This window comes from Hippopotamus amphibius, chromosome 17 (genome assembly GCF_030028045.1).
Source record: "Hippopotamus amphibius kiboko isolate mHipAmp2 chromosome 17, mHipAmp2.hap2, whole genome shotgun sequence".
NCBI classification, from domain to species: Eukaryota; Metazoa; Chordata; class Mammalia; order Artiodactyla; family Hippopotamidae; genus Hippopotamus; species Hippopotamus amphibius.
Genome location: NC_080202.1, coordinates 7,976,314 through 8,000,127, shown reverse-complemented (window position 1 = coordinate 8,000,127; position 23,814 = coordinate 7,976,314). Strand labels below are relative to the sequence as shown.

The 23,814-nt window shown below is 49.8% G+C and overlaps 1 protein-coding gene across 3 annotated transcripts in view; it reads right to left on the bottom strand.

The window, feature by feature from the left end:
• Window positions 1-2,191: 2,191 nt before the first annotated feature.
• The window catches only part of MYH10 (myosin heavy chain 10), a 131,231-nt gene continuing 109,608 nt past the window's right edge, over window positions 2,192-23,814 (bottom strand). For 2 of the 3 annotated variants that reach the window (XM_057717272.1, XM_057717271.1), the window contains 16 exons: window positions 22,581-22,793; window positions 20,059-20,203; window positions 19,381-19,587; window positions 18,098-18,202; window positions 17,205-17,357; window positions 16,561-16,809; window positions 16,058-16,270; window positions 14,563-14,775; window positions 13,269-13,430; window positions 9,167-9,295; window positions 8,685-8,773; window positions 7,692-7,815; window positions 7,413-7,621; window positions 6,094-6,202; window positions 4,617-4,789; window positions 2,192-3,816 (listed from right to left, as the gene is read on the bottom strand). In XM_057717272.1, the coding sequence (XP_057573255.1) occupies window positions 3,672-3,816; window positions 4,617-4,789; window positions 6,094-6,202; window positions 7,413-7,621; window positions 7,692-7,815; window positions 8,685-8,773; window positions 9,167-9,295; window positions 13,269-13,430; window positions 14,563-14,775; window positions 16,058-16,270; window positions 16,561-16,809; window positions 17,205-17,357; window positions 18,098-18,202; window positions 19,381-19,587; window positions 20,059-20,203; window positions 22,581-22,793 (2,638 nt within the window). In that variant the 3' untranslated portion in view covers window positions 2,192-3,671. Of the gene's footprint in view, window positions 3,817-4,612; window positions 4,790-6,093; window positions 6,203-7,412; window positions 7,622-7,691; window positions 7,816-8,684; window positions 8,774-9,166; window positions 9,296-13,268; window positions 13,431-14,562; window positions 14,776-16,057; window positions 16,271-16,560; window positions 16,810-17,204; window positions 17,358-18,097; window positions 18,203-19,380; window positions 19,588-20,058; window positions 20,204-22,580; window positions 22,794-23,814 lie in introns of those variants that run through there. The other variant, XM_057717273.1, reaches the window with a different exon arrangement.

Sequence of the window (23,814 nt, the reverse complement as noted above, 5' to 3'; positions counted from 1 at the left end):
CACGGTCCTTTGAAGGAGGCAGCACTCTGCTTGGATGTCTCAGGCAGACCCGGTGTTTTAATAGTCTATGTCATGTTACATCTTGAATAAGGCTTCATGACGTCCAGTTAGTGGGGACAGAGTCCGTTGTTGGGCTACTTTGAAAAAAGTAAACAGACCTCACTGCTATAATGCATCAAACACGAATGTGTAGTCTTGGTGTTAGGGCTGAAGGATATGTTTGTACTTTGTGCACATGGTACACAGCACTGTAATTGCAGTGAACGTTGTCTTTGGAAACTGGCATCATCATGTCAGTATAACCTTGTAGAGTGTTTCTTGTTAGATTTCTGGACAGAATTGTATAGTTTTCTGGATTCCCAAATGACAGGTGGCTACACAAGGAAGTAGACTGCCCGGTTGGTCCTGTTCACAGGATGTAGTATTCTAGCAAACACTCCCCTCAGCAATGGGGAAAGTTCTTGGTGTAGATGTTGTCCCTCCCAGAGTGACTGGGAAGCCTTTGTAGATGGGAACTCCCCTTAGGTCTCAGCCGTGGGCTTCACCCAGGCCCGCCTGAACTAGGCGGGGAGGAGCCATCCTCTCCACTTTCTAAAGAGTCCAACCTATGGCCTGTTGTGACTTGATTTTATTTTTTAGGGGTGAGGCAGGAAGTGGTGGTTCCTAGTATCTGACAACTGTGAGCTCTTTTCTTACCCAGTCTTGACAGACATGTCTGTTGTCATAGCAACATTGGCTTCAGGAGGAAGGGGCTAGTGGGTTAGTGATACCCAGAGAGGCTGGCTATAAGAATTTGGTCTTCCAGCTCATTTCATCTTAGTTGAGGTTTCCAGGGCTGGGGAAGATTAGTGACAGAAAGGAAATGTGATAGGGCACTCGTCTTTCTGATGTCAGAATATCCAGGACAGTCAGGCTAGGAACAGGTGTTATCCCTACCAGAGTAATTTAAAAGTTCTTAGAATGTCTGCATTAAGAAGAGCAGACGTGGCAAGGGCAGACAGAGCATTTGAAGTGGCAGAATGAAAAACCCGAACAGAGCTCATCGGAACTTCATTTCCACAAAACGCTCAGGCTTTCCCATGTCTTGCCAGAGCCCCTCCTCACGACGGACCCAGACACCTGGGGGATAGGAGCTGGCCAGCTGCTTTGTCTTTGACACTGAAAGCTGTCTTCCTTGTACTTTAAATGTTTCATGAACTGCCTTAGGTTATGAAGCAGTGGTCTGTTTAGTGCAGAAAGGTCCCTTCTAGTTAGCATCTTTGTGGAATCAGGAATTAGACTCTGTTCATGTAGATTACATGTTTCTCCTGGTAGGCTGAGTAGTTGGGAAACAGTGTGACATTAACACCAGTTCAACCAGCCAGCAGGGAAGGATTCTTTGAGAAAAACAAGCCTCCGAATTCCACAAACCCCTGGACTGAGTTATTGAACGCAAGGGTGAGAACACACTTGAGACACGGTAAGTGCAACTCACCTTTTGTCTCCTATGGTAGTGACACAGGAGAAGGGGGGCACTTTTGCCCATGTTTCCCATGCCCACAACTGCCAAGCCTCTCGGGTGTACAGTTCAGACCACTGAACCAGCCTGACCCGAGCACGTCACGGGAAGCCCCAGCATTCCCCACATGATTGTGTTCCCCTAGTATTTCTCTCCAGCCCGTCCTAGTTGGCCCACAGCTGCCGTTGGATCTCACCACTGAATCCTCCCAAAAGCATTTTTAATATGCATCCTGTCTGAAAATGTAGTCTGAAACTTCTTGGATCTGTAAAAAATAATCTAGTACTGAGCTTCATTGGTCGGTGACTGAAGCCCTCCTCAGGGTTTCACCCTGCAGCCCTGGCCCACTCCCTTCCCCGTTACCAGCTGTGGCTCCAGCTCCAGCAGCCCTTTCTTTCCTGATGGGGCTGCACATGGAGGCCAGCGGTGAGAACAGGATCTGTCGCCAAGACTGCCCAGAGAATTAGCCTGTCATCCGACAGTTTCTAGGAGTGCAATGCTCTCAGAAGAAGCAGCCTGGCTGTCAGCATTTTAAAGTCTACGTAGCTTCCAACCTCTGATCAGATCACAGGTGGGAAATCGAGAACAGAAGGTGAGAAGACATTTCACATTCACATGATTATTCTTGTTTATTGAGGTCTGTTTATTCTCAACGGGTGCTTTTTCCTCCAAGTAAATAGAGCAAGGCGTAAATATCTATAATGAATAAATTTATTGTCTTACAAAAATCATTGTCTAGAAATATGGGAATACAAGAAAAGATATTTGCAGTCAGGTGTCTGGTGGTCAACAGCCAGTACAATTCATAAAGGGGGGAAACCAGAGATTCCAAACCCACATGACAAACTCTTCCTAACAGATGTTAAAGCTTTCAACCCAAAAGGTTTGTGTTTTCAAGCATGTTGCAGAGGATCAAGGATTTATAATTAACACTGATTCATTGTCACTGAATGTTTATAATACCACTTTGACTAGAGGTACATGATATGAAGCACAGTCAGAACTTAATACATTAAATTGTTACAGAGGCAAATAATATATTGAACGTTGTCTTAGTACTGTAGTGTCTAAGGCACTTTCTGTAATGTCAGTTTGATTAACTATCAACCAAAAACAGAATGCTAAATGTTCACTGTAACACTGTCCCAAGGGGAGGGGAAAGGAGAAATGAAAAAAGAGTCACATCCACTGGCATGTCAACATTCAGGCAGGTGGCATCTGTTCTTGAGGTTCTGTCAACCTCACTGACAAACTTGGAACAAGTCTCGGACACAAAACCAATATTCCCGTTTTGGGCTCAAAGCAGCGGCTGAATTTGCAAGGTCAGCATGAGAGGCTGGCTGGCGAGGGAAGGTACCCCCCCCTAGCTTCTGCTCAGGGGCCTGCAGCTGCTTGCTCTGGAAGCGAGGAGCACACCGGCGAAGCCAGAGGCCTCAGGAGGCCATCCAGAAGTCGCGTGATGCTGCCCCCGGGGCCTCAGCGACAGCGTGGCCACCATCCTTCCTATGCACAGGCCTGCCCTGGCCAAGGACAGTTCACGTGAAGAGGTACAGGGACACCACGACTCGAGGGGGAGGGGCATGGCCACCCCGCACGGATGCTGCTCCCCCAGCCCAGCCCGCCCTCCTCATCTCGCCAAGCCCCTTGCCCAGCTGCTCACTGAGATCGTGTTGATCATTAGTTGAAGGAAATGAGAGCTACAAGTGCAGTTTAGCTTCCACGGTGTTCGAAGAGAGCCGACGTGGCTGAGGAGGCAGGGGCCACATGAACACAGAACTAAGGTGGCTGTCCGTACAACAGAGCATGCAGAGCGACGGGGCAGCCACCCCGGGGCTGGCAATGGGGTCTGGAGGTTGTCTGAAAAAGGGTTCTCTTCTTAACATGTCTTATAAAATGGTCTCTCGATGGATATATGGAAAATAGATGCAATGACAAGGCGATCTGTTTAATATGTGTAGGTTTTGTGTATATATATAAAAAGGGGAGCAATTGTACCTAAATCTGAAGCAGGAGACAGGTGTGTAGGCCAGAAGGCCTTAAGACACAGTTGATCTCTCAGGAAGGAGTCTCGCAGTTCGCCAGTTCCCCAGATCTGCTGCAGGAGCCCTGGGGCAGGGGCGCCGGGTTACTTCCTGCATGTCCCGCGGGATCGCCTCCACCGGCTTCCTCGGATCTACTCGCACTGGGGCGGCTGCGTCTCGTTGACGTCACTGGTCTTACTTTCTGTGTCGTCGTCCGACAGCTCCAGGGAAGCGCCCTCAATGTGCAGCTGGCGGCGGCCAGACCGGCTGGAGGAGAAGCTGATTGGGCCTCCTCGCCTGGAGAGAACAGAAAGCATGTGGGCATGACCACAGCACCATGTGGCCGGCAAGTTGTTCAACCACCTGACGCTCAAAACTTCCACCCCCTCCTGAGGACACTCCACCCGGGGTGGTGGGCCGATGAGGACCGGCTCTGTGCTTTCCCACCTCTCCCATACCTGCCTGTGGAGCACCATCCGGGGAGGGCCCCGGGGGGGGGCGGGGGGGGGCGCCGGGCTCTGCTCCCTGCTGTCCCCAGCGGACACAGGAAAGCTCTACCTGCTCACCACCAGCCAGCCTCTCTCCAAAGGGTAGAGAGTAAATGCTCTATTTAGGCTTTGTGGGCTGCCTAAGGTCTGTGTTGCACAGACCTTATTTGTTTTGTCTTTTTACCACCTTTATAACGTAAACGCCATTCTCAGCTCCCCGGCTGTACAAGAGCAGGAAACAGGATCCGGCCCATAGGTCACGGTTGGCCGACACCCGTGCTAAGCTGTCCTTCTTGGGGAGAAGGTGTAGCCGCTGCTCCCTGTGTTCTGCCCTGGTGCACGTCCAGCCCAGCGTGGGCATGAGGCATGGGCGGGGCGGGGCCTCTCCTCACTAGGGACACGGACAGTCGCCGCCTGGCTCTCCAGCCTTGAGCTGTATGTCTGCACAGCCCACCGGGAAACAAGGCACAGACGCGTGGGCCTGCTGCTCCTCCGATCTCCTCCAGGACTACTGACGGTCAGGAATCCAAATGGGTAAATGGGCAAGAACAAGGAGCTGGACAGGAGCCTGAGAAATCCACCACCCCCCGAGCCCACGGACGCACTCACCGCAGCCGGTTCTTCAAGGTGCTGACCTCGCGGCTCAGGCCCTCGTTGGCCTCGGTGGCATCGTCCAGTTCCCGCTGGAGTTTGCGCCGAGACGCGTTGGCACGTGTGGCTTCTTCCTCTGCCTCCTCCAGCTGCCGTTTGAGCTGCTTCATCCTGGCATTGGCCTTCTCCATCTTGGGGGAGTTACACAGAGCAAGTCAGACCAAACTGGTGAATCCAAATTCCGTTTCGCTGCGTCCACCCTGCCAGCCACGTGGGTGCACACATGAGTGTACACACACACACACACACACACGCACATATACACGTGCGAGTGCGCTGACACCTGAGACTGGGGACCAGCCTGCCATGGTCAGCAAATTATGCTAAAGGAAACTTTTAAGTAAACTTAAAACCCAATTTTTATCCCCGAGTTTTCTGCAGAAAAAACGACAGTTTAGGATCTTCACATGAGTGACCTATGGGATTGTGAAAGGTAACGGCTGTTCCCACAAAATGCAGAAGAGCCACCAATATGGACAGTATCCAGGAGATGCTGCATTCACCTTACACCTCCTTTCAACATGGCCGTATCAACATTCTATTCTGATTCGAGTAGAAAGCCACTATGGAAGACCCGACGCGAGAACTCAGCCCGCCCACCGGATCACCCACTCCTGAGCCGCAGAGGCTGGCGGTGCCCTGTGGGTCATGCCACCCAGAACTGCCCTGGGTGTTGCTAGGCCCTGAGCGTGGGGGTGGGAAGGGAAGGCCAGGCTGGGTGCCCGACTGGAGCAGGGGAGGAAGAGGGGAGTGTCTGGGCCAAAGGCAGTGGATCCTCAGCTCCATCCACGGCGGCAGGTCTCAGAGAGGAGCGAGAGCCAGTGGGAGAGCACAGCCCCCAGGCTACAGCCAGCCACAGTCCTATCCGCACATGCCCTCGACAATGAGAAAACAGATGCCTGGACGCAGACGAGGAGGACCCCTCGGGTCCCACATGCAGTACATCTGCTTTCTCTTCCCTTTCCATCCAGCACCTCCTGCATCCACCCCTCCATCCGGCCAGTATTTAGTGACTGCACACTACGCCCAGAACTACTCTAGGCATTCAAGAGACGGCAGTGGGTGAAACAGGCAGAAATCCCCACACCTGTGAAGCGTCCATTCTAGTGGAGGAAACATGGTAACTTTAAGGTCAGTCCAGGCCTCACCCTTCAAGCCTTCCCGACATGCTCTCACCCACCCTTTCTCTGTATCTGGGGCACTTGGGGGTACTCGTGGGTCAGGGCCGTGTCCTAATCACCACTGTATCCACAGTACCTGGGAGTGACTGGCAGGAACAAGGAACAGCACATGTTTGTTGTTAGAATTAAGAGTTTCAAACAGCGCTTCCTGATTCAGCGAGTCGAACGGTAACATGGTTGGTCCCGCGCCTGTCTGCTTGCTGCAGCATTTAGGGTGGAAGACGTGTTCCTCCTGCCCTGCCTTCTCCCCTCACCTGTTCTTTATACTGATCGGCATGTCGGCGTTCATCTTCGACCTGCATGAAGATTTCTTTCAGCTTCTTCTCGGTACGACGGACTAGTTTGTTGGCGGCGGCTCTTTCCCTGTGAAAATGATCAACGTGTTAGTTTTCACAATTCTTGAAATGAAAAAAAATTTTACGTCCTTTTCTCTGGAAGATGACATACGTTAGAGTTCTTTCCAGGACCTCTGTATCCCTTCTGGTCAAACTATGGCCTGCCTTAATGTATTCTAATGCTGACAGGTAGAAAAACTGCATTATTCCTTCCCGCACAGGTATTAGTCACTTTATTTAGCAATCTACCAAAGACCAAATGTCACATACAAGCTACCTGTCACTTGAGTGTAGAGTTTTTGAAGACAAAGACTCAATTTATTAAGTGACTGTTTCGATTTAAAACTTCCTGACTACCTACTAAGATGCTAGAGCAGCTGACACTGAAACAACCCCCCACCCCCCCCAGTTTAGGTAGGAGTCAAAGCACCATGTTTCTAGACAGGCCTGCACGCTCACGTGAGGCAGAGGTAACTTATTTGGAGAACTCCACTGAAAACAGAAAAAGTTCTTTTGTTCCTTCACAAATGGTATGCAAAAATGGATAATGATGGAGTCGGTTGAAAGGGCGAGTCATGTTAATTACAACTAACAACAAACAAGCCCTTTATTGTTATATTTGAGTGCAGGGGGATGTCTGAGATGATGGGTTGGGGAGGACGTTGGCTCTGAGCACAGACCCTGTATTTCTGGGCCCCAAGCTCCCCAACAGGAGGGTGAAGTTGAAGGGCTGCTCTAGCTCTGGCAGTCTGTGATTCTATTCTAATAGATTTGTAAATGCCTGCCAAAAGCTGTATTGTGCAAATTCCTCATACATTTCAGAATGGTTTATGACAACAGAATGAAAACCATTGAGCAATCCCTTCCTAAGGGAGAAAAAAAGCTTGTATTTTTGTCATGTTGCATTTCTTCCCTGCCAACAAATTGTAGCATTTTATGTGACGCCACCAACTTGGGCAATCAGCTTTGGATAGAGATGTAAACTCTGGCACCAGGAAGTCACGGGGCACAATATGATTAGCCCTCAGCTGAGTCTGGGAAGAGCTGACAGGCGAGCCCAGCATTCTCTGAGGGCTCACACCACCTTCTCTCTGGTTCCCTGTGTTCTTGTCATTCGTCCCCTGCCAAGGGAGCTCCCAATGGGACAAGGGCCATGTCTGTGTCATCGCTGACTCACAGGCCATAGCAGAGATGCTGTAAAAACCTGTCTTTGCTTTATGGCAGCAAAAACCTCTTACTTGGCTTCCTGCTCAAGCTGCTCCTCCAGCTGCCCAATCTTGGCTTCCAGGGCTGAGATGGTGGCCTTGAACTTGGACTTGACAGCACCCTCCAGCTCCTGCAGCTTGGCCTTCAGCTCCTTGTTCTGCCGCTCCAGCTGCTGGCGTGCGTTGTCACTCTTCTGGGCGGCGCTGCGCTCGGCTGCCAGCTCTGCGTTCAGCGTGTCCACCTGGAGAGGAGATGCGTCAGTTGTGCGGGGGGCGGCGCAGCCCTTCCCGGGACAGCCGCTGTGTACCCACCTGCAGTGTAGTCTTGCGGAAGCGGTCATTGAGCAGTTCCATGTTGCTCTGCTCCTCTTCAAGTTCCTCCTCCAGCTGTGCAATCCGGGCCTCCAGACGCCGCTTCTCGTCCAGCAGCGCAGACCTGCCGGGAGCAACCGCTTAAAACTGGTCTCGACCATGTGGGAAGCTCCTGGAGAGAGCCTCCACCCACTCTGCTGCTGGCAGCTGAGCAGCGTTCTTGATTTTTCTCTTTCCTCTGGTCCCACCCCAATCCACCATGCCCTGCTGGTTACGCTTCCAGACATGCCACCCACTTCTCTCCAGCCCCAGAACTGCCACCCAGGCCAGGCCCTGTCTCTCGCCTGGACTACTGTGTAGCCTTCCAGCTGACCGCTCTGCTGCCTCTCCAGATCTTCTTAGCAGCCAGTGTCAGCTTTAAAAGTGCAAAAAGATCCTGGCATCCCCTAGCTTTTCTAGTGCATGGAGATCAAATGCCAGGTCCTCCTCATGGCGTGCTAGAGAATGACCATGATGAATCCTCAGTACAGTAATTAAATGGAGAAAGCAACCTCTTAATTGAAAAAAAAATTTTTTAATGAAAAAATGAATCCAGAGAAAGGTAAGTGTAGGGAATCCGCTTGTCAGACCTAACAAATCTGAAGGTGAAGACTTGCACTGCAAGGCGGTACAGCCTACGGAAACCAGGGTGGTTCTGAATGTCTTTCCTGCACACTTGTTACAGGTGTGACTGGCACAGGGAGTTGTGACCTGCCAGGGTCCTGCAGCCAGCCAGGGGCTGAGGCAGCCCAGAGGCTCAGCATCTCGTGCTCATCTTCCCAGACTTTCAGCTGATGAGCACACCAACAACTGGCTCCTAGCTGCCAGACGACCCCCCAGCTGTCAGTGCATGGGCATGGCCCAGGGGAACGGGCCACAGTGCCCTGAGGACCAGTGGGGCCGCCGCTGATCTTGAGACACCCGCCCCTTCCCACCTGTTGCCAGGAGACTCACTTGCCGGAGGTGCTGTTGGCGATCTCATCTGCCAGCTCGTCTCTCTCCTGCTCAGCGTGGCGGCGGGCACGCTCAGATGAGGCAAGCTCCTGAGTAAGTTCAGACTGTGGTGTAAGCTCTGGCCGATAACAGTTCCCTCAAATGTGAAAGCCGACAGTGCCTGGAGGCTACTGCCACCTTGCTCGAGACACTAAGTGTGTCTCAAATTGCAATTAGATTTGAGACATTACTAATCAGCTTCTCTGTCTGTAGCCAGGTAGAACAGTATCAAAGTGTGACCACTTTGTTTGCCCAGCTAAAGCAATAAGATGGTCCAGTACCATATTACACATGGATAGTGAAATTACACTAGGCTACAAAGATGCTAAAATATATTTATCTGGTCTTAGAGAAATTTCAAGGGCAAATATTTTTTAAACAAATGGATGAATGAGTAAATAAACAAACCTCCTACAATTGAATAAGTAAATAAACAAACAAACCTCCTGCAATTGAAGGATTTCTGCTTCCAGACTCTTCAGTTTCTTTTCACTCTCTTTGGATTGAGCAAAAATCTCATCCCGGGATGCACGAGCTTCTTCTAATTCACGTTGGTAGTCCTTCATCTGAGCCTAAGATTAAATAGAAAGTTTTGGGGTAGTGTTCATTCTTAGCTTTTAAACATATTTTTCCAAATTATAACGTATGCATTTATTGTAAATATAAAAGTATGTGGAAGTGACAAAAATAAGACAAAACATTCAGGCCAATGTGAACATAGATGTAAAAATCCTCAACAAAATAGTAATCAATAAAATCCATCTACATATTAAAAGAATTATACATTGTATATATTTATATACCATTATATCCCACCATCCAGGTGGGATTTATCTGAGGAATGCGATGTTGATTTCACATCCAAAAATGAATTAACTATATGATCATCTCAATAAATGCAGAAGAAACATATGACAAAATCTAACACCCTTTCAATATAAAAACAATAACCTGAAGGAAACTCTGAAAAAGGGCATCAATGAAACACTAACAGCTAGTATCATACTTAATGGTCAAAGACCGAACACTTTCCCCCAAGATAAGCAATGAGACAGGCATGTCTGACCTCACCACTTTTGTGCAGCATTGTAATGGAGATTATAGTCAAAGCAATTAGGCCAAGACAAAAGACATCCAGATTGGAAAAGAAGAAATAAAACTAGCTCAATTTGTAGATGACAACCTTATATGTAGAAAAATCTTAAGGAATCCACTAAAAAACCATGAAAACTAATAAATGAATTCAGTGAGGCTGCAGGTACAAGATCAATATATAGTCAGCTTTCCCTATCTGTGAATTCCACATCTGTGGATTCAACCAATAAAAATATTCCAGGGGAAAAAAAATTCTCAGAAAGTTCCAAAAAGCAAAACTTGAATTTGCCACATGGGCAACTATTTATATATTGTTTACCTTGTATTAGGTAGTATTATAAGTAATCTAGAGATGATTTAAAGTATATAAGAGGATATGAATAGGTTAAATGCAAATAATACACCATTTTAGCAGTGTACTTAGGATGGGAATCATAGACCTTTTTTTTTTTTCCTTCCTTTTTTCTTTTTGGTGGTGCTGCATGGCATGTGAGATCTTAGTTCCTGGACCAGGGATCGAACCTGCTTCCCCTTCAGTGGAAGCACAGTTTTAACCACTGGACCTCCAGGGACGTCCCAATACACCATTCTATATCAGGGACTTGAGCATCTAAGCATTTTGGTATCCATGGAGTGGGAGGGACCTGGAACCAATCCCCCTCGGATACCAAGGGACGACTGTACAAAAATCAGTTGTATTTCTATACACTAACTATAAACATTCTAAATATTAACAAAGCAATCACACTTAGCATCAAAAAAGATAAAATTTAAAGTATAAGACTTTAGCTAAACTATAAAATAAAGCCAGAAACTATAAAATAAAGCATCACTGAAAAAAATTAAAGAATAACTTAAAAAATGGAATGACAGCCATGTGCTGTTAAGATGGCAGTGCTCTCCAAATTGATCTGAGTCAACACATAAGAATCCTAGCTGGCTTTTGGGGGGTGGGGTGGGGCAGAAATTGACAAGTTGATCTTAAATGGAATTCCAAGGAACCCAGAATAGCAGTCATGAGAAAGAAAAAGTTGGAAAAGTCACACTTCCCAACTGCAAAACCTACAAAGCTACAGTGATCAAGACTGCGTGGTTCCGGTGGAAGGACAGACAGAGATTAGTGGAACAGAACTGAGAGTCCAGAAATAAACACAAGTCTATTATCAGCTGATTTTTGAGAAGAGTGCCAAGACAATTCAATGAGGGAAAGGATAGTCTTTTTAACAAATGGTGCTGGGACAACTGTATCCGTATCTGAAAGAATGAAACTGGGTTCATACAGCAAACCATGTAACAAAAGTTAACTGAAAATGGATTTAGAAAAAGAGCTAAAAGTATACAACTCTTAGGAGAAAACATAGGACTAAATCTCCAGGACCCTGGATTAGGCAGTGGTTTCACAGGTAACAAAAACAGAAGAAACAAAAGAAAAAATAAACTGGACTCCATCAAAATTAAAGACTTTTGTGCTATAAACGATATCACTGAGGGAATGACTAGATGATCTAGAGAATGGAAGAAAATATTTGGAAATTGTGTATCTCCTACGAAACATCCAGAATATACACAGAAATGTTACAACTCAGTTATTAAAGGCAACGCAAAAGCTTAGCACAGGATTGAAAGACATTGTTTCCCATATATGATACTGGCCAGTAAACACATGAAAAGATGTTCAACATCATCTGTTATTAGGGAAGTGCAAATCACAACCACAATGAGATACCACTTCATACCCACTGGAATAGCTATCATTAAAAGATGCACAATAGCAAGTGTTGGCGAGGACGTGGAGAAACTGGAATCCTCATACACAGCTGGTAGGAATGTAAAACGTCGCTGTGGAAAGATTGGGCAGTTCCTCAGAGTTCAACGGAACTACCATGTAACTTAGCAATTCCACTCCCAGGTGTATACCCAAGAAAACTGAAAACACACATCCACACAAACACATGTGAACGTTCACAGCAGCAGTATTCACAGCAGCCAAAAAGTCAAAATAGCTCAAATGTCAGCTGAGGAGTGGATTAATAAAAAGTATGGTATATCCAAATGATGCAATACTGTTTGGTAATAAAAAGGAATGCAGTACTTATTTATGCTGCAGCACGGGTGAACCTTAAAAACATTATGCGAAGTGAAAGAAGCCAGTCACAAAAAGCCACATATTGTAGGGTTCCATTTACATGACATGTCCAGCATAGGCAAATCTGGAGAGACAGAAGGGAGGTTAGTGGTTGATGAATGCTGGATGTGGCAGAGACTGTGGAGTGACAGCTAATGGGCACAAGGTCTCTTTTAGAGGCAACCAGAACGTCCAAAATGAGACAGTGGGTGATGCTTGCACAACCCTATGAATATACTAAAAAAAGTAAAAACACTATAAATGGGTAAATTGTATGGTGTGAATTATATCTCAATAAAGCTGTTAAATAAAGTCACAGTAATATAATTCATATCCTTTGTAATTAGCTGGTCAAAATAAAAACCTTCGTATTTAATTAGCTTTTTCAAAGAGTATAAGGAACCAAATAAGTTACTCATAAACCCATTATCCAGAGATGACTTTTCCTTGTAAACGTCTTTTCTAAGTGTGTATATCTACATGTCTACATGCAGAAGTTTATACACGTGTGTGCTGAGTTACAAACTAAACTCGCCTCCCTACACTGTACCTTCCTGTGTCACTACATACGTATCCCCATCATTTGAATGGCTGGCAGTCCACCTACATTTAGATTATTTCCATTTTTGCCATCATAAATAACACTTAAGCTCCGACCTTTGTATGTAAATACTTGTCATAGTTTGTTAGAATAAATTCTCAAGATGTGGAATCGCCAAGGTCAGAGGAATGGAAACTTTCTAAAGCTTTTGTCCTAACAAACTTCCCTCCAGAGAAGCTGTGCCTACTTATGTGAGAGGGCCCATCACATCCTGCCATTACCGTGAGTTACTATAGCAATCACGTTTTGTCACTGTGACAGGGGAAACCAGCACACCACCTGAGTAGCAAAAGTGATGATGCAATCAGACAGAAAGGATGGCCACAGCTCGCGGCACGAGCAGAGGGAAGCTGACACCACCCTCCTCTCAGTGGCTGCTGTGTGCTTAGTTTAGCGCCAGACACTGTTCAGAGCCCCAAGAGCTTGTCTCCAGGCGACCGTCCCCCCCGATGACTCCACCCCACCCAGTGGGGCAAGCACCGGCCCACTGTAGACACTGGAGCTGCACGAGCCATCTTCATGGCCGGCGGCCCTAACCCACAGCCAAGGGGGACAGCTACTGTGCTCCCTGCAGCAGTGACATGGCGACACTGAGCCCACTGCCAAGATGGCAGGCTGGGTGCTGTCCAGAGCCCTTCTCCCAGCTTCACGGGCCACGCTGTGCTTGATCTCAGTAGGGCCCAATGACACCCACCATCAAAGACTGACGGCTGGCTGCCCTTACCTGAAGTTTGCGGAGCTGCTTGATCACTTCATCCCTAGCTTTGTTTGCAGCCTCGATTTGAGCTTCCAGGTCCTTCAGGTCTATTTCCATTTTCTTCTTTGAAGCAACAGCAAGGGCCCGCTGTTTCCGCTCATCCTCCAGCTCTGCCTCCAGCTCCCGCACCTGATGGATGGTATCGGGTTACTTCTGGGCAGACCCAGCTGTGCTCACACACAGGATAGGCACGTGAGGGTTTGGGTTGCTCAGGAGAGATGCTCTCTGCTACTAAGCAGTTCGTATTATTAGCAGTTGAATTTGTACAGAGATCTTTAAACAACACCACCTGGTACAAACCATTTCCACTGACTACTGCCAGGGTACGGAGGAGGCAGAGCCTCTGCTCTCAAGCTCACGGTCTAGGTGATGCCACAAGATTGGGAGACATGAGACAAACTCTTGGGGAAATTCCCTGCAGGGACACTCCAGCCCCTGAGGAGGGGCCCACGGGCCGGAAGCAGAGGTCTTGGGCCAACACCACATGGGCGGGCAAGCCAGTCTGGATGCAGACCCTCCAGCCCCAGTCAGGCCTTCAGATGACACACCCTGTGCTAAGCCGATTCAGAATTCCTGACCCACAGAAACTCAGTTAATGGGTGCTATTTTAAGTCACTAAGTTTGAGATAATTTGTTATCTAATGCAACAAATGACTAATATTAGTGGACTGAAAACAACAGAATTTAAAGCAAAATTAAATATATCCCAGATCTAAGACCTGATACCACAAACTCCAAGGGACTGAGAAAATATCCACGATTTTTAAAGTAAACTTTTAAACCAGAAGTTTAACATGCATTCAAAAAAGTATCTCAGTAAAGCTGTTAAATCGTAAGTGTCCAAAACACTTTTTAAAATAAAAAAATGTAAATGAGAGTTTTCCCTTTAGAGTGGTTTAATGAGGACATGTGATCTGCCCTTCAAAATACCCTGAATCACCTTGTCAGGCATGTATCGATTCTTCCCTTTACTGACACTTGTAAGGCTCACAGAACTTGAACCTGACTACATATCCCTGGAGATTCCACTGAGGGCTTTTCAATGGATACCCTGGCTTGTAAGTAGCAATGATATTATCTGAATTTCTCAGAAATCAAAACCAATTAAATTACACTTTAAAGAACAAAATTATCAAAGGACCAAATAAATTAAATTTTCTCCAGTTAATACGTTCTAATGCGAATGAATAAGATATTGACCCAAAACCAGGCTTTGAGAACAAACAAATTCCTGCTCGGGGGCCACGCTTCCTTGACCTACTTGTTTAATGAGCAGCCGCTTCTTTTCCTCGTTCTGCTCGTCTCTGGTTTGCAAGTCCCTCTCGAACTGGGCCTTCATGGCCTGCATGTTGACCTCCAGGCGAAGCTTGGCATCTTCTGTAGCCTGAAGCTCGTCTTCCAGCTCTTCCAGCTGGGTCCTCATTTCCTCCACCTGCTGCTCTAGGGCCCGTTTGGATTTTTCAAGTTCATGAACCTAGACCACGGGAAGCACAGGGAGGGGATGACCCTTGGTGGAGGGACAGGCGAGGACAGCAGTTCCTGTTTTACAGGCGCCCCCACACCCACACGCACCCTTCCCTTCCCCTCCGGCTGCGCGTGTCCTCACTTCAGCGCACACCATCTGAACGCCAGGCCTGACCTCTTCATTCACGTGTGCCCTTACAGTCGGCCAAGTGCTCTCCCATGACCTTGAAGTCGAGAGATCTTTAAAAGCCGATGAACAATAAAGAGAGTGTGATGTCAGGGGAACTGCCTGTTGACTGGCCACTGGCCTGCGGTCTGTGTCTAACAGGTACCATAGTACATTCCTCTTGCTGTGGAAAAGATCATTTGTATTGAAAATGCACATGTGGAGACTTTTCAACATTAAGATGTGTGAGGCCTGCGAAGCAGGGTACAGTGAAAAAGAGGTTTGACCCTTCTCTGGACAAAGATCCCCACCACACGCATCTACCTAGCTCTCTGTGCCCAGCGCTCTGCTGGGGGCTTCCCCCTCATGTCCCCTTTGCTCCCGGAGACAGCCCTCAGGCAGGTGTGTGCAGGTGCTAGTCTTATGTGTCCCTTTTAGGGTTCATGGCCATGTCAGGTCTCGTGCGGACAGGAGAAGACAACATGAGGAAGGCCTGTGTCTCTCAGTGTCCAGCACTTCACAGGCACAAAGGAAATGTTTGTGGAATGAATGTGTGACTGTTGCTTATTCTAGAGAAAATACGGAACAAGAAAATGGAACCAATGGTGGAATTCTCTCTCTACATTTTACTATGTAATCCTGGCCATTCCTACTCTAGGAGGCCTCTTCTCATCCACAGGGCTGGTCCCCTGGGCACCAGGCTGTAGGAGACTCAGCAGGAAGGTAGGAATGTCTTCCCTCTCTTATGATGTAGCCAGAGTGTCCATGTCCCAGAAAAAATGATACCTTTAGAGAGAACTTTATGCTTTTCAAAGCACACCTACAGCAGCTTCACGAAACAGGCAAGTATCATGTCCATTTGACAGAAGAGGGAACTCAGGCTCAGAGAGGCTGGATGGGAGCTGGGGGAGAGTCAAGCCCTGCACCTGTTCTGACCTCCAGGCCTGGGCTCCCATCAGTATCCTCAATGCCTCATACGTTGCAGGAGGGGCACAGGGCAGCTCTTGGGGGAGGCGTGTGCAGAGGGAGGATAAGCCAAGACACCCCAAGTCCACTTCGCTGTTGGGCTGGGCCTTCCCAGAGTCGTCTGCTCCCCCCGAGGGCACCGGTCCCCAGGGGCACTCACATTCTTGCCCACGTCGTCCTTGGAGCTCATCAGGTCCTCCATGTCTGCCCGCAGCTGCTTGTTCTGCCGCTCAAACTCTTCCTTGGCCTCCAGGGCCTCCTCGAGGGCACGGGCCAGGGACAGGGCTTTGGTTTCCTTTTCTCTGGCCTCTGCTTCGGCCCGGTCGCGCTCTTCGGCGTAGCGGCCAGAGATGTTCTTCTCTTCTGCTAACAGCTACAGGGGGTGGTGTCGGGAAACAGTAAAACTTGATTTCAAAAGCAAACACAGGCTCCTGTCATTTGCTGCCTGCCTGACTTACTGCTAAGAAGAGAGTGCCACGAGATTACGGGTGTTCTGTTTCCTTCTCTACGCTGCTCTGCTTTTTCCAATTTTGCTATAAATATGTATCGCTTTTAAATAAGAAAGGATTATTTTAAGTCAAAATGGCCACAATGAGGGCTATGCCAGGAGGAAACGTGTGGCGCCGGCCCTGGTGCCTGGGGTTGGCAGCGTCAGGCACCCACCTGATCGAACTTCTTCTGCTTCTTTTCCAAGTTGGAGACGATCTGGCGCTGGTGGTCCAGGTCCACCAGCAGGTCGTCGAGCTCCTGCTGCAGGCGGTTCTTGGTCTTCTCCAGCTTGTCGTAGGCCAGGGCCTTCTCCTCCAGGCGCTGGCTCAGTGCCTCCACATCTTTAAGGAGCTTCTTCTTGGCTTCTTCCAAACTTTCAATTGTCCCCAGGTCATCATCTACTTTCTTCTTGGTATCCGTCAACTAAAGAAGAAAAGATCAATATTAAAGAACTCAACTGGACATCATACTTGAGGAACAAGGATAAAACTTGTTTTCAGTATTTTGTGAGAAGAAATAATATAAATCAATACTACGTGATTCTGCTAGGTAATACTATGTGACACTATGAATCTTAGACCATACATTTCTTCACTGACAGTCGACAGTCTTAGTTAGGGTCTTTATCTTGCTCCCAACACTATAACCAGCATAGGATCAGCATTTGATTGGTCAAAGAAAAAACACTTACCAGGCTTCACTTAGTACAAGATCCAATTAACTGTCCCAAATGGAGCTGAAGCCACCCAGCAGGGCAGGGGCGTTAGCTGCTAAACACACACATGGAGGCCACACACCTCCCGAGCAGACGCACGCACCTGGGCCTGCAGGGCCAACACTTGCTTTTCCAGGTTCTTCCTGGCCTCCTCCTCCTCCTCCTGCTGCTCCTGGAGGCTGCTCTTCTCCTCCTCCAGCTGCCGGATGCGACTGCTCAGGTTCAGTTTTTGGCGCGTCTCCTCCTGAAGAAGCTCCTGTTTATTTTTATAAAAAGTCAGTACTCAGGTTACGGTAATCACCCGAACCACAGTGCCTCTGGTGAAAAAAAACAGCCGCAGTGTGTGAGAAATACCCAGTGATGTTAACAGACAAGCGATTCTGAAACACACGTGATCATTTAACAAGCGCCCTTAATACACTATTGCTTTAAAGTTGTTCAGGAGGCACCTTCCTGGAGGTCCACTGGTTCGGACTCAGTGCGTTCCCTGCCGAGGGCACAGGTTCGGTCCCTGGTTGGGGAACTAAGATCCTGCAAGCCGTGCAGTGTGGCCAGAAAAACCAAACCAAACCTGTTCACAAGCGCTGGCAGCCTCGTGCCCCCAGCGGCCCAGGCCGGGGGCCTTCGGGCTGCCCTTTTCCCACATCTTTCATCCCTTCTGGAGTTCCTTCCTGTTTGTCTTAGGTCATTATTTAAAATGGCCAGCAATGCACGAGTGTACAACAGGACCACCGCCTGGTGCACCACACCCCACGCAGTGCCCGGCTGGCCAGAGCTGCCTCCCAGGAGCCCACACGCCCGCCAGGCACAGGAGCCACGGGCTCCAGATATGAGCTCAAAGGCAAGCTCCTGAGCATCAGGACTGGTTTTGGTGCAAGATGATTGAAAATTAAAGCAGAGCAGAAAATCAGGAAGAGGTGATTAAGAAGCAATTCTGGAATTAGCATGTTTCACCAACTCAGATCACAGAAACTGTAGTTACTGTTAAACAAATACCTGTGTGTCCTGGAGTTGCGACTCAAGACCGGCTGCGTCCTTGGCAAACTTAATACCCTTCTTCTCTGCTTCTTCTAGAAGAGTTGAGACATTATCCAATTCATTCTGCAAGGAGGAGTGAAAGGTCAGACTCACTTCAGCAGTAGGCAGAGAGAGAAGAGCGGTGGTTCTCGACCCTAAATGCACACGAAGCGAGCACACGGCGGGAGGAGGGGTCCACCTGAACCCGCTAACCTCAGCTAAGGACCGCCCCCCGAGGGTCTGCTGCCCCCACCAGCGCCCACATGAGCAGGCCCTGACCCAGCGGCCAAGACAAGCCCACAGTCACCACCTACAGCCAGCATCACGTCGGCAGAGCCCACACACGGAGGGGGTTCCCCTAACTGGCTTGCTGTCCTGTTTTTTATCATAAAGAGACAAAAATTATACCAAATCCTCTGAAAGAGTGACTGCTGTCCTATGTGAGGAGGCTCTAAGATCAGCAGGTGTTTTATTTTAATCCTTTTTCACACTAAGATGGATCAACTGTATGCTGGGAGCGGCGGCAGGGCACGAGTATAATTTGTTTTCACAGAGAATTTGCAAACCTCATTACAGAGATTCAAAGCAGTTTAAATTCTAACAGTCACAGTCCGTAGTTCTTGTAAAGCTTAAAAAAAAAAACTGGTATTATACGCTTACCATGACTATTTAGCTATTTCTTGTGGTCAGATTTTATGAATCACGTGGTAAAGACAATTTTTTCTGTCTCGTCTTTAATTAATGGTAGCTTTAAAACACCTTCCCCCCAGAAATCCCCACGGCATAAGACCTTCTATGTTTCTTGTGGGGACAGTGGGTCTTAAAAGGGGCAGGAGGTACCCTTCGTTCGGGTTTGTCCTCTAGTCACGTGAGCTAAGGGGAGGGCACGTGGAGGACGTATCCGTACATGTGACTCAGGCTGATGCCACTTCTGCTCCTCCTCGTCCTGGCAGCACCCTTCAGAGAGCGCCCGCCTCACCGGTGTCGGCAGCAGTAGGGGGGAGCACGCCGGCTGCAGCAGAGCCCCGCCGCCTGCCGTCCGCTCCGGCTCCGCGACCTGCCAGCTGAGTCCAGAGGCGGGTGAGCGTCTCAAGCCCTCACCTACCAGACTCACCCGGAGGCGCCGTGAGCTTTAAGTGGGAGAACAAACACAGGGGCCTGCTGTGTGCCTGGGGCGGCCCGGGTGCCCCCGAATGTCGGTCCCCTCTCCCTCCTTCCCCCAGACGCCGGGGCGATGTCCGGGAGAGGTTTTCCAGGCCCACCTGTAACTTGTTCGCCTTCTCGGCCAGTTCCACCCTGAGTCGGTCTCCTTCCGAGACTTTGGCGTGGAGCTCCTGGACCTGGGCGTCCAGCTTCTTCCTCTTGTGCTCGGACTCGGCCTTGACCTGCTGCAGCACCTTCACCTCGCATGCCAGCTCCTTGTTGTCTGTCTCCAGGCCCTGCTTGTTCTTCTCCAGGTTTGCTTTGAACTAGGGGAGGGAAGGGAGAAACAGTTCATTGGCGGTTGTGTAACAAAGGCCACTGCTTTGGTATCTGGAGAACCGTGCCGACCCGGAGTGAGCCTGCGGTCAGCACCTGATGCGGGAGGGCAGGAAAACCCCTGCTGCTCTCCCAGCGTGGAGATTTCTGCGGGAGGAGCACCCAGAACACGTGAAGAGGAGGCGCAGCAGGGCCTGGTGACTTCCGGCAGGCGAGCGAGAGCAGGACTTCCCCACTGCTCAAGGTTTTGAGCGGAGCCATCAGGAGAAAGGGGGGTATCAGTGAAAGGAGAGACTGAGAGGAACAGGACTTGAGGCCACAGCTGACCCAGCCAGTTCTTTAAATAAAACCCAGGGCACGTGGCTCTCCCAGGCCAGCCCCGCTTTCGGAGCGCAGCCCCGCAGGGGCGCCTGGTTGCCCGCCCGCCCGCCCGCTGCCCCCGGCGCGGCCGAGGCCCTTACCCGCTTCGCCTGCTCCAGCTGCTCCGACAGCTCCTCCAGGGCGCTCGCGTGTCTCTGCCTCATGTCCTGGATCTGAGCCTCATGGTTCTTCGTTTCCTCCTCGAGAGCCTTCTTCAGCTCCGCCACTTCTTGTTCACGTTTGGTACTAGAGAGACATACGTTTAGAGAAGGCAGCTCAGAATTAGTCGGCTGATTAAATTAAGCACACATTTATAAAGTCCTGCTTTTGTCTGAAACTGCATGGATTCCTCGGATTACTGGACGTGCTACTTTCCCGTAGGCTGGCGTGTCTGTTACTGTGACATCGGGAAAGCTTCCAGAACCAGCACGACCCCCATTCCACACGCGACTTACAGTCGAGACACAGTGTAACGTCCCTCGTTCAGACGTTCAGGGCAGCCTGTCTGTATCGTAGGCCAAGTACTGCTTAACACAAGATGCCAAGACGCCTGCCATGGAACCAGCTGACATTTCAATAAAACTGGAAAAGGGTAAACCCCCAAGAGGGCTGGTAGAGGCCAATCAGGCAGGACACTGCACCCCAACAAAAGTGGGGCTGAGCACCATCTTTAAGCGCAGAGCTTAACCCTGAAACCAGTGAGGTAAATGCCGCTCCTGCTAGGAGCCGCAGCAACACCAAGAGTTTAAAGAGCAGTAACTTTCCAGTAACGCTGAGGCACAGCTCTGGCAGATCTGCTCTAAAAGCAGTTAGAACAGTGACATATGCGGACTGCTGTGTGGACACCCTTTCCTCTCTTTACAAGGAGGTGAGGTCTAGGGGCTGAGCCAGCTGTGCTAAGAGAAAAGGGGCCCCAGTGGCTGCCAGCTCTGTGGTCGCAGGTCACCAGACAGCAGGAGTCACTGGAGTCTCGGTGTGCAGCCTGGCTCAGCCACACGCTCCCTGGAGGTGAAAGGCACGCGGTGGTCTGGCCTTGCCCCCTGCAGCCTTCCCCGCAGAGGCAGGGGTGGACGGTGGAGGTGGAGGGGGCACTGGTGCCCAAGTGTCAGCCCCACAAGGCAGAGACTCCACAGAGGTTTCCTCAGTTCGCCCCAGCGGTGGGAACTTCCATCTACCCGACGGCAACACCGTTTCCTGACGCTGAGCTGCAGGCCATCCGACCCCTTCACCAGCAGAGCAGGCAGTGCTGTGTTTGGGCACATCCATGGTTCTCATAAATAGGCACATACTGGGCTTCCCTGGCTTCCAATGTAAGGGCAGCGGGTTCGATGCCTGGTTGAGGAACCAGGATCCCGCAAGCCATGTGGCGTAATAAAAAGGAAAAAAAAAAAAGCAAAAAAGCACGTATCACTGGTACTTTTTTTTTAAGAAACGAGTTGAAGGGAAGAAATGAGCAGAACCTTTTTTTTCTACCATGGTTGAAAGCCCAGCTGAGAATGCCTATTTCAACAAAGTCTAGTTCAGTGGTTTCCAGATATTTAAAAAGCAGGCATTTTAAAGAGGAGACCAGGACTTAAAACTGCTAAAAGCAGAGTTACTCTGTGGGAGCAGGGAGGCGCCTCCAGCCCGCGGGCGCAGGTGGGCTGTGCGGGGGGCAGCCTCCCCGCTGCCGGGAGGCCCCGTCTGCTCACAGGCACGTCCCTGCCACGCCGTCGGGCTCACCTCTTCCACCTCCTCAGCACCGAGCACTCCCGGCCTTGCACCCGGTGGGCACATGCCCCCCCCCACCTGCCTTTGTAAATGACCTTGACTGTCCCAGCCTCGTTCCAGGCTTCACCTCCATCCCCTTCTCAGGGATGGGGTCCCCTTCCCACCACTCACACCCTGGGACAGGCGGCAGGTGTGAGTGTGCGTGAGTGTGCATGTGTAAGTGTGCATGAGTGTGTGCGCGCGTTCGCACCTATGAGCATGCGCTCGCACCTATGAGCGTGCACCCGGCCAGCTGGGGTCTTGAGGAGGGAGGAGCTGGTCAGGAAGAGGCCAGTAGGGCTCTCAGGCAGCCCCCCTGCCTGCCTGCTGCTCCTTGTGGTGGCTCTCCCGAGACTTCCTGTGAGTCGGCTCCGGCTGTGCCGTCGTCACCTTCCTCTTGCCTGCGCCCGGTGGCTGGCTCATCTGTCACGTGGGTACCTGCAACTCACCTGTCCTCTCATCTTTCTGGACACGGGCCTCCTTCTCATCTGTTTCCTCACCACTGTGCACCAGACCAACTGCTGCTGCCAGGAGATGCCCGACCACCTCTCTCCTCCTGTGTCTGTCTGTCCCCTCTAACCCTCTGGTCCCTGCCCCCCCTTCTTGATCCAGGTGTAACTCTCTCTCCAGCCCCCTGTGTGCGTACCTGGGGCTTTTCTGATCACATCTCCCTCTGCGCACCTGGCTGTGGTCCATCTACCTGCCCTGTGCTTTCTTTCCACCTAACAGCCCAGTTGGTTTCTAACCACCAAGATTTTGTTCCTCTTCCACTTGCCACTGTTTCCAGGAGGGGGAGAGGATGCTCCAAGTGCCAGCGTGAAGGAAGACGCCCCCCTCCCCGAGGACAAGCACCTCTGCCCCGCCCCCCACTCACCGCAGTTCCTGCTGAGCGGCCGTGGTGTCCAGCGTGTCCTCCAGCTCCGTCTTCAGAGCTTCCAGCTCCTCACTCAAGTCCCTCTTCTGCTTTTCCGCCTTATTCCGCGAAGCCTTCTCGGATTCAAAGTCTTCCTGCAGCTCCGCGATCTGGGCCTGCAGCTCTCGCACGACTTTAAGCGCGTTGTTCTTGTGCAGCGTCTCATCGTCGCCCCTGCGAGACGCCCAGGCACGGGAAGCGCTCAGAGTAGGCGCCCAGGGACTCTCCCCACGAGGAGACCCGAGACCCCCCCCCCCTCCAGTCCATGGCTAGGAGGCCCAGAGTGGGTATGAGAATGGAGCCTAGGTCCTGTCCAAAAGGCTAATAAGATTCTCCATGAAAAGGTAGGACCATCTCACTGTAATAATTATAATATTGAGAAACTCCCTCTCAAGCAAATGTTCTTCTAGTTAGAACACTGCTCAAGGTAGCGGTCTCGTCCATCAGAGTGGTTCAAGCCCACACCAAATCAGCAAATTCAAGGTTCTTGGAACAAAGTGGAAGCAGACCCGCCACCTTCACCACCCTCCACTCTACGCTTTCTCTGTCCTCTGGTGCCTCTTTCTGCTCACCTGTGGTTTAATGTGGGTGGATGTTCTGACTGGGGACAGGTGGGAAGCTGGAGGCGAGGGAGGGGAGGCTGACACATGGTAGTGGGTGAAGGACTACAGCTCTGGGCTCCAGCCCCCACCTCCGTAAGTGGCCAAAGACAGACCAACAGTGACAGAGGCAGAGAAGAATTTGTTACAAGATTTCCTTGATTGTAATAAATTATAAATTAAACTCTGAATCCTATGACTATGCAGCCAAATAGTTATTCTTTATAAAGAAATGAAATAGTAGGTGTAAATGTGTTTACTATATATGGCTTCCATCCTGTAACTGAATGGTTTAGGACTGAACGGCAAATCATGCTAGAAAGGGGCTGGCAATCATTTCTGAAAAGTGATTTTCTTTAAAGTTCTAAATCATATTGAAATTCATCTGTAACGTACAGAAACCAGAACATGTGATATGGTTAAAACCATTTGTGCTGGTGTGAATTTCCAAGGATTTCATGACATGACTTGTGATGTTAAAGTGTAAATACCAAGGAGGATTGATGAGATTTTCTGGCTGCCCTGACACAGATGCTCCCGTCTCCCAGCTTCCTGTGTCACACCCAACGACAAGGGAGCCACGAGTCAGTCTCCCG